Source organism: Arvicola amphibius, chromosome 2 (genome assembly GCF_903992535.2).
Source record: "Arvicola amphibius chromosome 2, mArvAmp1.2, whole genome shotgun sequence".
NCBI classification, from domain to species: domain Eukaryota; kingdom Metazoa; phylum Chordata; class Mammalia; order Rodentia; family Cricetidae; genus Arvicola; species Arvicola amphibius.
This window is the reverse complement of record NC_052048.2, coordinates 122,342,859-122,354,888: the sequence shown is the minus strand read 5'-3', so window position 1 is coordinate 122,354,888 and position 12,030 is coordinate 122,342,859. Positions and strand designations below refer to the sequence as shown.

General features: G+C 40.1%; 1 protein-coding gene across 4 annotated transcripts in view; it reads left to right on the top strand.

Moving 5' to 3' along the window:
* Positions 1-10,763, top strand: part of Rmdn2 (regulator of microtubule dynamics 2) — a 72,992-nt gene extending 62,229 nt beyond the window's left edge. For all 4 annotated transcript variants that reach the window (XM_038318783.1, XM_038318782.1, XM_038318786.1 and 1 more), the window contains 6 exons: positions 3,307-3,382; positions 4,227-4,304; positions 6,549-6,647; positions 8,650-8,703; positions 8,794-8,874; positions 10,245-10,763. In XM_038318783.1, the coding sequence (XP_038174711.1) occupies positions 3,307-3,382; positions 4,227-4,304; positions 6,549-6,647; positions 8,650-8,703; positions 8,794-8,874; positions 10,245-10,298 (442 nt within the window). In that variant the 3' untranslated portion in view covers positions 10,299-10,763. The remainder of the gene's footprint in view (positions 1-3,306; positions 3,383-4,226; positions 4,305-6,548; positions 6,648-8,649; positions 8,704-8,793; positions 8,875-10,244) is intronic.
* Positions 10,764-12,030: the final 1,267 nt, after the last annotated feature.

Sequence of the window (12,030 nt, the reverse complement as noted above, 5' to 3'; positions counted from 1 at the left end):
GAAATGAAGTAATGCTATTTTAGGAGAAAGTGAGCAAGTGACCTTGGAGTTTATGACACAGAAGACAAATAATATATTATCCTAAGTTTCTAGGGACATATTATTTGAAAGGGAAAAGAGCACTTCCTACAGTGTTTATAACTCATGGAATTTCTTTGTCTTTTCTCTTCACTCAAGTAACTTGGAAAGAACTGCAATAAGAGCAGATTAAAAACCCAGAGATTGCATAAGTAGTGCTGATTTTTCAGAAAATATAGGGGGTGCTGGATTTATGAAAGATGACAATAATCATTCAAAAAGTTTTACCATGTTTAAAAAATCCCTAATAATATGTGAATTAAAGTGTCCAAAATCCTGGAAAACAGAAAGTTGAATAAAATATAAAGCTTAATTAGTAATAGTATATTAATATGGATTCACTGTAACAATTGTTTATCGGTACCCATACTGTACTATAATAATACTTACTATAGTAATAGAATATGCTAATAATGGGGAAACTAACTGTGGGATATGCTGCTGCCTGTGCCATATGCCAAGTTTTTGTATATTTAAAGCCATTCCGAAAGGAAAGTATACTTGAATGGAAAGTAATCTTGAGTTTTGTAGTCCAAATAAGTTGAAAAATTTTAATACTCATAACCAAAACAGAGGTAGTTACATGAAATTCTAGGGTTGAAATCACTCCGAGAAGTCCTTGGCAATGATACAGCAGAACTTTAGAGCACATTTCAAAAGAACATATGAATAAACAATCAACCCAGACCTTTATTCATTAAAAATTAAGTAGAGCCAGGTGTGGTGGTGTGCGCCTTAATCCCAGTACTCAGGAGGCAAGTGTATCTCTGTGAGTTCAAGGCCAGCCTGGTCCATATAAGCGAGTTCCAGGACAGTCAGGGCTGTTACACAGAGAAACCCTGTCTCGAAAGACCAAATGATAGTGATGATGATGATGATGATGATGATGATGATGATGATGATGATGATGATGAAATACTAGGATCCACTGGTAAATTCTATCACATATTTAAGGGGGAAAACACACCAGCTTTCTCCAAGTTCTTCCAGAATTCCCTTCTTTTTCCTCAGTATTATAGCATTTCTAAAACAAGATGGAAATATTACAAGAAAGCTGCAGGCAAGCATCTCACGAGTATAGGTATAGAAATCGTTTTAAAAAGCATCAGCAAACTGAATCCCCACAGTGTACAGAAAGAATACACAGTAGCCATGTGGGCTTTTGGGAAGCTGATGAGGCACAGTTAGTAAAGTAACGAAGGGAAGAAGAGAGAGCATGTGCTGACATCAATAGATGCAGAAAACCACGCTGGACAGGCAACTTTTCTTCGTGGAAAGTAAAACAAACAAAACCTCTCAGAAAACTAGGAGAACGGGAACTTCCTCAGCTTGGCAAAGAACAGACCCCAGACCCGCTGCAGTTAAGGTCATTCCTAAGGCTGGAAAGTTGCTTTCCTGCCCTGTGAGTGTGGACCATGAGGGACCTCGGGATGTCTGCCCTGTGAGTGTGGACCATGAGGGACCTCGGGATGTCACTCTTTTACAGTCCAGCTCCGGCACAGAAGGATGCGACAGATACAGACTGAAGATGTGATACCCTTTACTCTTAGAATTTAGTCCTCAAAGCAAGGTTGTAGGTTACAAAATGGATGTGCAAAACCCAGTGGCTTTCATATAGACTAGAAATTAGCAATTGAAATTTAAATGCTGTTTGCATTAGCATGCCCCCAAATTTAAATACTTAGGTTTTTTAACATACAAAATGTATGAGAAAAACTGCAGCAAAATTCCGGTAAAGGATGCGGAGGGCTAGCTCATGCTGTGAGTTCACAGCCCAGCATTGTCGAGGTGTCAGTTTCCCACGGTGGCCCTGAGATTCAACACACCACCAGCCAAAAATCCCTCCAACTTATTTTGGGATCTCATGAACATATGTTTTTATGGAGAAACAAAAGACTCGCGTCAGTGTTGGAGGAGGGGACCGAGCTGAGGAGCACCATTCCTGGCCTTGAAGGCTTGGGGCAGTAACCCGGGAGCAGCAGTGACCACAGGGCCTGCAGGCAAAGGGTACAGATTCCACTGAGGAGGTCAAGGATGCTATGGAAAAACACTGTTCTTATATCTAACCTCAGGGTGCAGAGACACAAAATGAAGTCTCGTTTAAAATGTGTGAGTGGCCATGTGTCTTACTCTCCATCCCCAGGTCATGTGTAGTAGGCTGGATTGATTGTTCCTCCTGCCTCTACTGTAGTGGATTCCATTGGCTGTACGGAGAACAGTGTCACAGCTGAAAGAGGTCATTCTCTTGGCTGTGCAGGCTTGGTTGACTTCTGTCATCCTTTGTTTCCCAGAACGGTCATCTTGTTCCAAATTGAGAAATTGCTCACTTCATTTTTGTACTTAGAGTTTTTGCTTATTCAGAGAAATGATTGAGATTGTCTACAAAGCCACATTCCTGATCTCAATTAGTATAACAATAGCAATCACATAATCCTAAAGTAGTACAACAATAGTGTTTTGCCTTAGGCAGCAGCATTCTGAAATCCTCTGAAGACTTGCACAGACAGAAACAGGTGTGAAGAACAATGTATCACCAGTTTCTAAAGTAAACAAGCAAGCTGCGGAACAAGGGTTGCATCCAACCTATAATCAAATAACCACTGCTATTAATTTTGTATTGCCAGTGGGGAAACATCCCCGGTATACACTCTTGTACTAATACACTGTTTCGAACTGGGAGAAATGGAAATTTTTTTCAAAGCATGCTTTAGTTTTATTTGGTTTTAATCGGGATAGTCGTTTTGTTTCCAGTGACAGTTAAGGAGGTCGGGGAAAGTTTTAAAGAGGCACTCATCTTTAAAGATTGGTTTTCATATGTTTTAAGATTTATAAATCTGTTAACACATTGTTACCCAGTTTCGTACATGATTGGACTGAGAGAGAGCTTTGTCTGATGATGACTTTGTCTGATGATGTCACTGAAGATGGCCTCTGGCACTGGCTAAAACCTCCTTCTTGCCAGGCATTGTTCAAATCACATCACTTTGAATGACTCACTTACCCTCACCACATGTGTATGGCATAGACAACATTCCTGTGCCCAATTATGCCTGGAGAAGTGGCTTCATATTAATGCCAAATATAATTTGATGTAAAGGGCCCTTACATCTATATTATTGCTTCTGTAAAACATTGACGAGTGCTTTAGAGGCATAGTATAAGTGTTATATGATAATAGCATTTGTTTAAAATTTTACATGGCAGACACTGGTTTTTTTTCCTTTTCAGGTATGCAATTTTATGTGGTTATGTATCTGAGTTTGAGGGATTGCAAAACAAGATTAACTGTGGACATCTATTCAAGGTATTTCTTGGTGTTCAAAATGTTTCGTTTTACTAACTGACATGAGATTACTCGGCATGTTAAACTCTAGGGATTTAGTTTCGTGTTTAAACAGCAGAAAATGAAGCAGTTAATACTGTAATAAAAAGAATCAAACCATTTGGATAGTTAAGTATTATCCAAGATGGTACAAGAACCCACATAGTAGATGAGTGTTGACTTATTTTGGCCATGAACTCACTGACATCATAACACTCTCTACTGACTTCGGGGACAGGGGTGGGGGAATACAGGGTCTGATCTAAAGCTTAAAATTACCATGATGCGGGAACAAAATAAGCAACTTGCCGACATGCCATATCCTGTTTGCTGTTGGCTTTTGTGACCCAATAACTAATCTCTCTGACTGGGTAATTGTGGTAGAAGAAAATGGCTCTTCCCTCTGCCCCCCTGCCCAGTACTCACTCCGACAGCACTGAAGGAAGCCATCCGTGGCCTCTCCAGCACTCTGCTGTTTCTCTCGAATTAAATCCTGCTTTATGCCATCTTGTTCCAATAAACTCGCTTCTGGGCTGGGGTTGGTGCATCTTCATTGGGAAAGTCAGGACCAAAAGACATGTGACTTGGGTGTATTCTGCTTTCACTGTGGCGCTGGGTTTGAGGTTAAGCATGGTGTGCCTAAGGCACAGGCGCTGCTTTGGTTCCAGGTGCAGGGATCTCAGTTTGGAATTACTGCTGAGATTTAGTTGTGTGAGTGGTCAGGAATGGGGAAGGGCTGACACACTGTCAGGCCACGCTGGGTTGGGCTCTGCTCCACTCGGCCATATCTGAAAGCAGGAGCTGACTTGGCTGTGATTGTTTCCAGGAGCATCTGGACAAAGCCATCCAGCTCTTACCCGAAGAGCCCTTCCTGTACTACCTCAAGGGAAGATACTGTTACACTGTGAGTTAAGCCTTTGCTTAGAACTCTGGAAGACAATGTGGCTATTTAATGCATTTTCAGTGACTTACTCATTCTTTTCTGTTTTTACCAATTGCACACTAGAGAGCATTGTAAAAATAGTTTTTAATGTATGACTTGTATGTTTCTAAATCGAATATCGATTTTAAATTATAATGTATATATTTTATCTTTTATAAGCTTACATTTTATGTGTTATATCTAGGGGTATGTGTGTGTTTGTGTGTACATTTTTTTTTTCTTATCTTTCCATGGGATTTCAGAAGTCATACTTTGGGCTGTCTCAGGTTGAGATCAGCTACCACACACATGCAAGTATTCTGCCCATGGTTCTGTGGAAAGAAGAAATACTTTTTATTGTAGTGTTAGGGATCAAACTCAGGATTACCTTCCACATTTATCACTAATATACAGTCCCAAACGTTATCTCCAAGCATGATACAGGCCAGGGTTCCTTCAAAGAACTTAACTTGATGGGATATGAGATATTGAAATAGCTCGACTAAGGACAACTGGTCAACCTAAGACCTACTGTCTTAAATAACACTGTTAGCTTGCAGGAGAGTTACAAAATGTAAAAGTGTATCCAAAAAGGTGCATGAAGAAGGTGTAGGACTTGAAGATACAATTCATAAGTAAGGAAATTAGGCTGCACATAAGCAGGAACCTTTTCATTAAGGCCGAAAGAAGATTGGGAAGAAGGCTCTCTTTTATTGAAGACCACATGTGAATTTTATGCTTTATATTTCTTATTATATCTCATCTATTTTAAGGTACAGTTACTTCTATAGCTACAGAGGCTAACTCTGCACAAATAATAATATGTATTAACCATGAAAGAATTTGTAAGTTATTATGCCTTCTAATACCAGCCTCAAAACCATAAAATAAAAATTGAAATTATGCAAATACACATATATTTGCAAATTGACAAAATGCTGGTAGACTTCACATGCTCTTGTCTCCCTCTGAATCAAACTCACCAATTCTACAAGATTGGCTGGCCAACAAGGGTCAGAGACCTGTCTGTGTCCGTCTCACTCCTTACCCCAGTGCTGGGCTGACAGTCAAGTGTCCTACCCCATGCCCTTTACTTGGGTGCTGACCACCGGACACAAGTCCTTATGTTTGTATAGCAAGCCATCTTCCCCCAATCTGCCTTTTTTGATAATTTATAAATCAATAATACAAAAACTATTCATATGCAAAACACATAATAATATTAAATCCCATATTTAATAATTTATTGAAGTGATTGAATTTCAACTATACTCAGCAATCTGATAAAAAGCAATGTTAGGTAAAAAAAAATCACGAAAGGAAATAAATAATGTGTTATACTTTTTACGAAGCTTAGAATAACAAAATTAAGCAAATAAATAAAATTGTGTAGAATAAGTTGTGAATAAATTTGTGTAGAAATGTGGGTAAAATTATGTAGAAATGCACATAGGTTTGTCAACACCAGGGATTGACCCCACAGCCACGTGCGTGCTTGGTAAGTGCTCTGCCTCAGTACTACATTCCTAGGTCCACAGGTATGCATTTCTTTTTATCAGATGACGACTACCTAGAAATTTTAAAAAATAGGTTGAGAAGTTGTTTGATGTCACTGAGAGGACAAGAGCTTTACCAATGCCTTTAAGGGGCATTTCTGAAATACATGCCCAATATTCATATTTGGAAAAAAGTGAAAAAATAAATAACAATATGAAATTGAATTTGATTACTATTTTTTATTGTCCGAGCACTCCATACATGCACATAGTTTGTTTTGTTCACCCTGTCCCTTTCTCTCCACCTCCCCTTCCCTCCCCGACACTCTTCCCTTCCAACTTCAATTACACTTTGTCTGTAACCCACTGAGTGTGTGCAGGGGTTTGGGGGCATCTACTGGAGCATCTGCCAGTAGCCTTTCAGGGCTCTGAGTGTTAAGTAAGGATTCTCAGCCCTCTAAACTCCCTAGACTGAGAATCGTGATTTCATACTCATCTCTGAGAAAGTGGCTGACGCAGAAGGCTAGTTGATAGCATGAAGCCGGCAGAAGTAGAGCAGAGGCAGGTCCTGTCACTACCACATACTGTGATATATGAGTTATGAGTGTGTTTATTAACATGCATTATGGATATGTACATAGGTACAGATATGCATACACATGTAACTGGAGAGAGGTGATCATTCAAAGGTGACTAGCTTCCTAAACGTGGTGTTCCTTTGTATGTGTAGGTCTCAAAACTCAGCTGGATTGAGAAAAAAATGGCCGCTACTCTGTTTGGGGAAATACCATCTTCAACGGTTCATGAGGCTTTGCAAAACTTCCTTAAGGTGTGTTTCTCTGTTCTTTTAGTGTCATGACACCTCATCCACACCAGTGTCAACGGTCCTGTTGGCAAGGAAATAGTTCTCGCCATGTGCAGAGCTCTAATTGAAGCCCCGGGTTGAATTGTAGCCTTGACAGTGTTGCCTTTAAGTCTCTCGAGATTTGAGTTATGCTTCAAATATAAACTTTTGGGATCTGAAATTATGCTCTTGGTCCTAGGAATGTCACACTAACTTTTTGTTTTGTTTTGTTTGCTGGCGTTGGTTGGTTGGTTGGTTGGTTGATTTTTTTTTGAGACAGGGTTTCTCTGTGTAACCCTGGCTGTCCTAGAACTCACTCCATAGACCAGGCTGTCTGCAAACTCAAGAGATCCACCTGCCTCTGCCTCCTGAGTGCTGGAATTAAAAAAGGTGTGCACCACCGCACACTGCTGACAAACTACTTTTTAAGAGAAATTCGGTAGCCTAAATAAACCTGTAGATAGAGCAACTCTTATTACCAAATCTGAGAGCAAATTATTGGACTTGCTCCCAGCATTCCTCATGAGTTTGACACGGAACCAGTATAATATTAAAGGATTCTGTTGTGTGACTTTTCTGGAGGGATGCGAACAAATTTTCACTGGGACCAGACAGGACACAGACAACAAACTGATTCTGCCCAAGCATAGCTGGGTGAGTCAGAGTTTATGGGGCTACTTATGGGGCACAGGTGACCCAAGGCAGCTGCACTGAAAAGACCATCCCAGTGTGGGTGGAGCCTGCAGAAGCCACCTCCCGAGCTCCCCTCTAGCTTAGGCTGCTCCACTGAGCAGTCTTGTTTCCTGCCTTGAAGTGGGGCCTTGTGAGTCTCGTAACTCTCTGGGTTTCCTGAAACCTGGTTAAAGTCCCTGAGTTTCGTGTGTCTGCTGAGTGTAGCTTCTTGAGTCTTGCAAGCCTCCTTCTTCCCTCCAGGAAAGAATGTTTCAGGTGGAGCAAATGGCAGGAGATGTGAGCAATTGTCTTTCCAACCACTTCTAAGCTGCAGACACTTCTGGAGGAGGTTCTTCAGGCATCAGATCAAACCAGTTGTTTTTTCCCCTACTTAAAAGTGTATAATTGCTTTGCTGATACAACTTTGAACAAGTAAATACAATATTGTACACATCTAAGCATGTACTGTATCCACCCATTAAATTAACTTCCTGTTCAGCTGGTCTTTGTCTTACTCTGGAAGCAGTAAGAACTCTGAAGTTCTTTAGGTATGTCTCTTCCCTTAGGTTCTGAGTCCCTCCAGGCTGGGGACTAGTGTCAGGTTGGGAGCTCGCATGCCTTCGCCACCTTGACAAAATGTGGCAAAGACCGACTGGGGTCCTTAGAAGAGTTCTCTAGAACCCCATCTCTAAAGGAATTCTCAGGCCCCAGAGATTAGGAACTGTGGGCGGAAGAGTAGAGTGGGCACATTGAAACCTACTCTGTTTACTAGTAGGACTAGCTGATTCAAGGATACTGTTTCCTTTCAAAGCGCTGCATGTGATCGATGGTCACATGTTATTGAAGTCATGTGACATGTGTTCCTAAGCTTTCAAGCCTTAGTCTATTAGAAAATGCTTGGCATGGGGTAACAGCTATGCTCTACTCTCATTTCCTAAACAGACTGTGGAATGTACAGGACCTGTCCCAGGGAGAGTGTGTTGCCAGATGTCTTTGTTCTCAAAGGAAAAGAGGAGAGAGGGTAGTACAATAAAAATAAAGACAATGATTATGTATGAAATCGTCTTGTTGTCTTGGAAAACTTAATGATCATAATGAAAGCATCAGTCCACTTTAATGGCTATCCTTGAAAGCTTTGTTTTTACACAAAGATACTTAAACCAATAAAAGCATTCAAACATGAAAAAAACCAAGATTCTTGTGACAGTTTGGCCCCTGGTGTCTGATTTATGGAAATATATCCTTTTTTGTTACGACCAGCATTCTTGTTAGAGCGTTACCGTGTTATACTCCCGTCTGCTTTCTCTTAATTCAGGCTGAAGAATTGCAACCTGGCTATTCTGTGTCCAACTACATGTTTGTGGCCAAGGTAAGGAAGAGGACTGCTAAAGACCACTTTGAGTGCTTTACACAGTAAACGTAGGTTACCTTTAATATGATTTTTTTTTTTCATTTCTAGTGTTACGTTGATCTCGAGGAATCTCAGGATGCGTGGAAATTCTGTAACCTGGCGTTATTACTGCCTATTGTTACCAAAGAGGTGAGTCCAGACCGCGAGAGTGAGTCTGAGGGCCTCAGCAGTACTGAGGTCCAACTCTCTTATCTTTCTAGCCTTCATTTGTGTTATTAAACTTTTTTTCTAAGTTGCGTAGGTACTGTCAGGAATTCAATTTCCTTTCTGTTGCGAGCATAGGATAAAATGATTTCTATGTACAACCACCTGTCTCTGAAAGATTTTTCCGTCTCACATAGACCCAGTTAGCGATTTTGCTAACTAGGTTCTTCGCTGCCAAACTCACAGCGCCACGAGTTGCAGTGCAGGCGATTCTCCGTTAGTTTCCTCCCCTGCCTGTGAGCTGCCACAGCGTCCCTCAACTCCCTTCAGGCGCCTGTAACTTCTTCAAATTACACTTCCCCGTGAGTGTGTCTTTGAATCACACTTCTCCGCGAGAGTGTCTTTGAATCACACTTCTCCGCGAGAGTGTCTTTGAATCACACTTCTCCGCGAGTGTGTCTTTGAATCACACTTCTCCGCGAGTGTATCGTCTTTGCCCCCGACCAGGATATTCTAAGCCCCTCACACATCGAGCTGCTACTCAGACTGTCAGCCCAAATTAATGCGTATAAACAGCTTTAGAGTACACAGCAACATTTCTATGGCTTAGTGAGCATCTCTTCACTTTAAGGGGCTAGTCACAGATCCTAAGAAACATTCTTTCAAACTGAAAATAAAACGAACTCCATGTCTGGGCAGTATGTAATGATTGCTGGCTGAAATACTGACAGCATCCACAGCCTCACCGTTTGCCCAGCGATAACATTCAAGTTCAGCCCCCTGGAGCATTCTGAGGAGGCTCAGATGGGAAAGATATCCTAACACTTTGATTTACAGGGACAGATGTACTAATCTGAAGGAGAAGCTGTAGTTTAAACTGCTATAATATTTTAGATGACTCATAGGAGAGTTATCTGCAATATAAGCTACTTGATAAATCAATAATGCATTGTATAACATTTATGAAACATGATAAAGTGACATATTTGCCTATATAAACTATGTATATATGGCTCTTCTGGGGTAATCTCGGGGAACTTCAAATCCTGCTGTTAGGGCTATGACTTCACACTGCCTAGAAATGGAGACGGCACCACGTTAACATTGGGGAAAGCAGTCTGTCAGCCTACGTGAAGGCTTTCCCCCCCTACATCCCACTCCAGATTTCATGGAGAAACACCTCCCTACATCAACTGCCTTCTCATAGACGTGTATCCTGCGTAGTCCGAAGAAATCTGCAGTCTATTTGTAATAGTCTGTCAGGAAATGCACATACATCAAAAATAGTATCAAAGTCCTTAGAGCACCAAGGTAAATGTGTGGCATTTCATTGTACATTTGTGTTTTCTTTATAGGACAAGGAGTCACATAAAGAGGTGAAAAAAATAATCTGTTCTTTGAAGAGGTAAATATAAGAATTTCTTCTTCAGCAATCCCAACACGGTCTTCTAGAGTTTATCAGAATTGTATTTTTATAATCCTTTTGTCCTTAATGTAAAGATTATGTGTTCTTATTTGATTTGAAAGTATAATCATGCCATCTGCAGCAGCTGCACCACAAAACAAATCATGATGTTTGGAAACAGTATTTAATGTTAGTATGTAATGATCCTTAAGCATGTTTGCTTCATTTTTTATGTCAATAAACTACAGCCTTTAGAATATTTGTGTAACAAATACTTAAACAGTCTAATAAACTGCACCCCAGTAAATATAATCATTGTTTCAATAGACTTTATAAAATAAAATAATTTCACTCATAAGGATGAAAATGTAAACACTGGACACAGTAGAAAAGGAAGAACAAAATAATTATAGCTAGTAATCAGAGAATTGTAAATAGAATTACAATAAAATACTGTTTTTCTATCAAACTTGGAAGTTTTTTTTCCTTTTTTTCAGGAAATGCTCAATATTAACAGTATTGCCTTAATATGTGTTTGTATACTGTTAGTGTGGGGGGATATTTTTGCTACAAACCTTGGGTTAAAATATATCTAAGTACTAAAAACTATATTGTTTAATGCTGCAATGTCACCTAACAGAAATAACCCTAAAGAGAAAGCGAAGTGACTTGTGTGTGTTCCCAGCAACATAACAAGAGAACAGTTAACCATACTGTATTTTCACTATGGTAGAAATATTTTGATATTAAAAATAATTATATGCTAGGCATGGTGGCACACTCATTAATCCCATGGCTCAGGAAAAGGAGGTGTATAATCATGGGTTTTAGGGGGTCTGGCTAAAAAGCAGGACCCGACCCTCTCTCAAAAAATACACACTAATATAAGATATAGTATAATGTGATATATGATATATGATGTGATGTAATATGATGTGATGTAGTGTATGAAGATCATGAGTCCAATGTGGATATGAAAGCAAGACTCTTGTTTCATGTGTGTTGTGTGTGTGAATGTGTGTATGTGATAGGGAAATGCATAGAATATCTTGTAAATAAGTATATAGATGTGATGTCAACTGTGTGAAAATATGCCAGAAAAGTATTAATAGAAAATAAACTAATGTTAGTTTTATATCTGTGACTCTGCATTTTATTTGTTTATTTCTCAATTTTTAGTAATAAACTAATACAATTTTTAAAAATGAAACTTAGTCAGGGATTGATAAAGATTCTCTGGTATCCTTTAACCATCCAAGAAATCAGAGTGAAACTTTAAATTTTCTGTTTGCTCTTCCCAACACACACGTGCGTGCAAGCACACACACACACACACGCACACACACACACACGCACACACACACACGCACACACACACACACGCACACACACGCACACACACACGCACACACACACACGCACACACGCACACACACACACACACACACACACACACACACACACACACACACACACACACACACACACACACACGCACGCACACACACACACACACACACACCCAACCCCTCTCTTAGAGATGCCAGCTCATTAAAGGGAACTGTTTCTTCTCAGATAGTGGCCAAGTCATTCACTTTCCTCCCCTCAGGTCTACTGTGGAATGGGGAGAAAACGTGCGGGTCACCTCATAGACTCTGCAAAGGCCACAGTGCTGTTGAGAGTGGCCGGCAGCTCTAAAAAGCTAAAAATAATAAATAATACTCATAATAATCTTC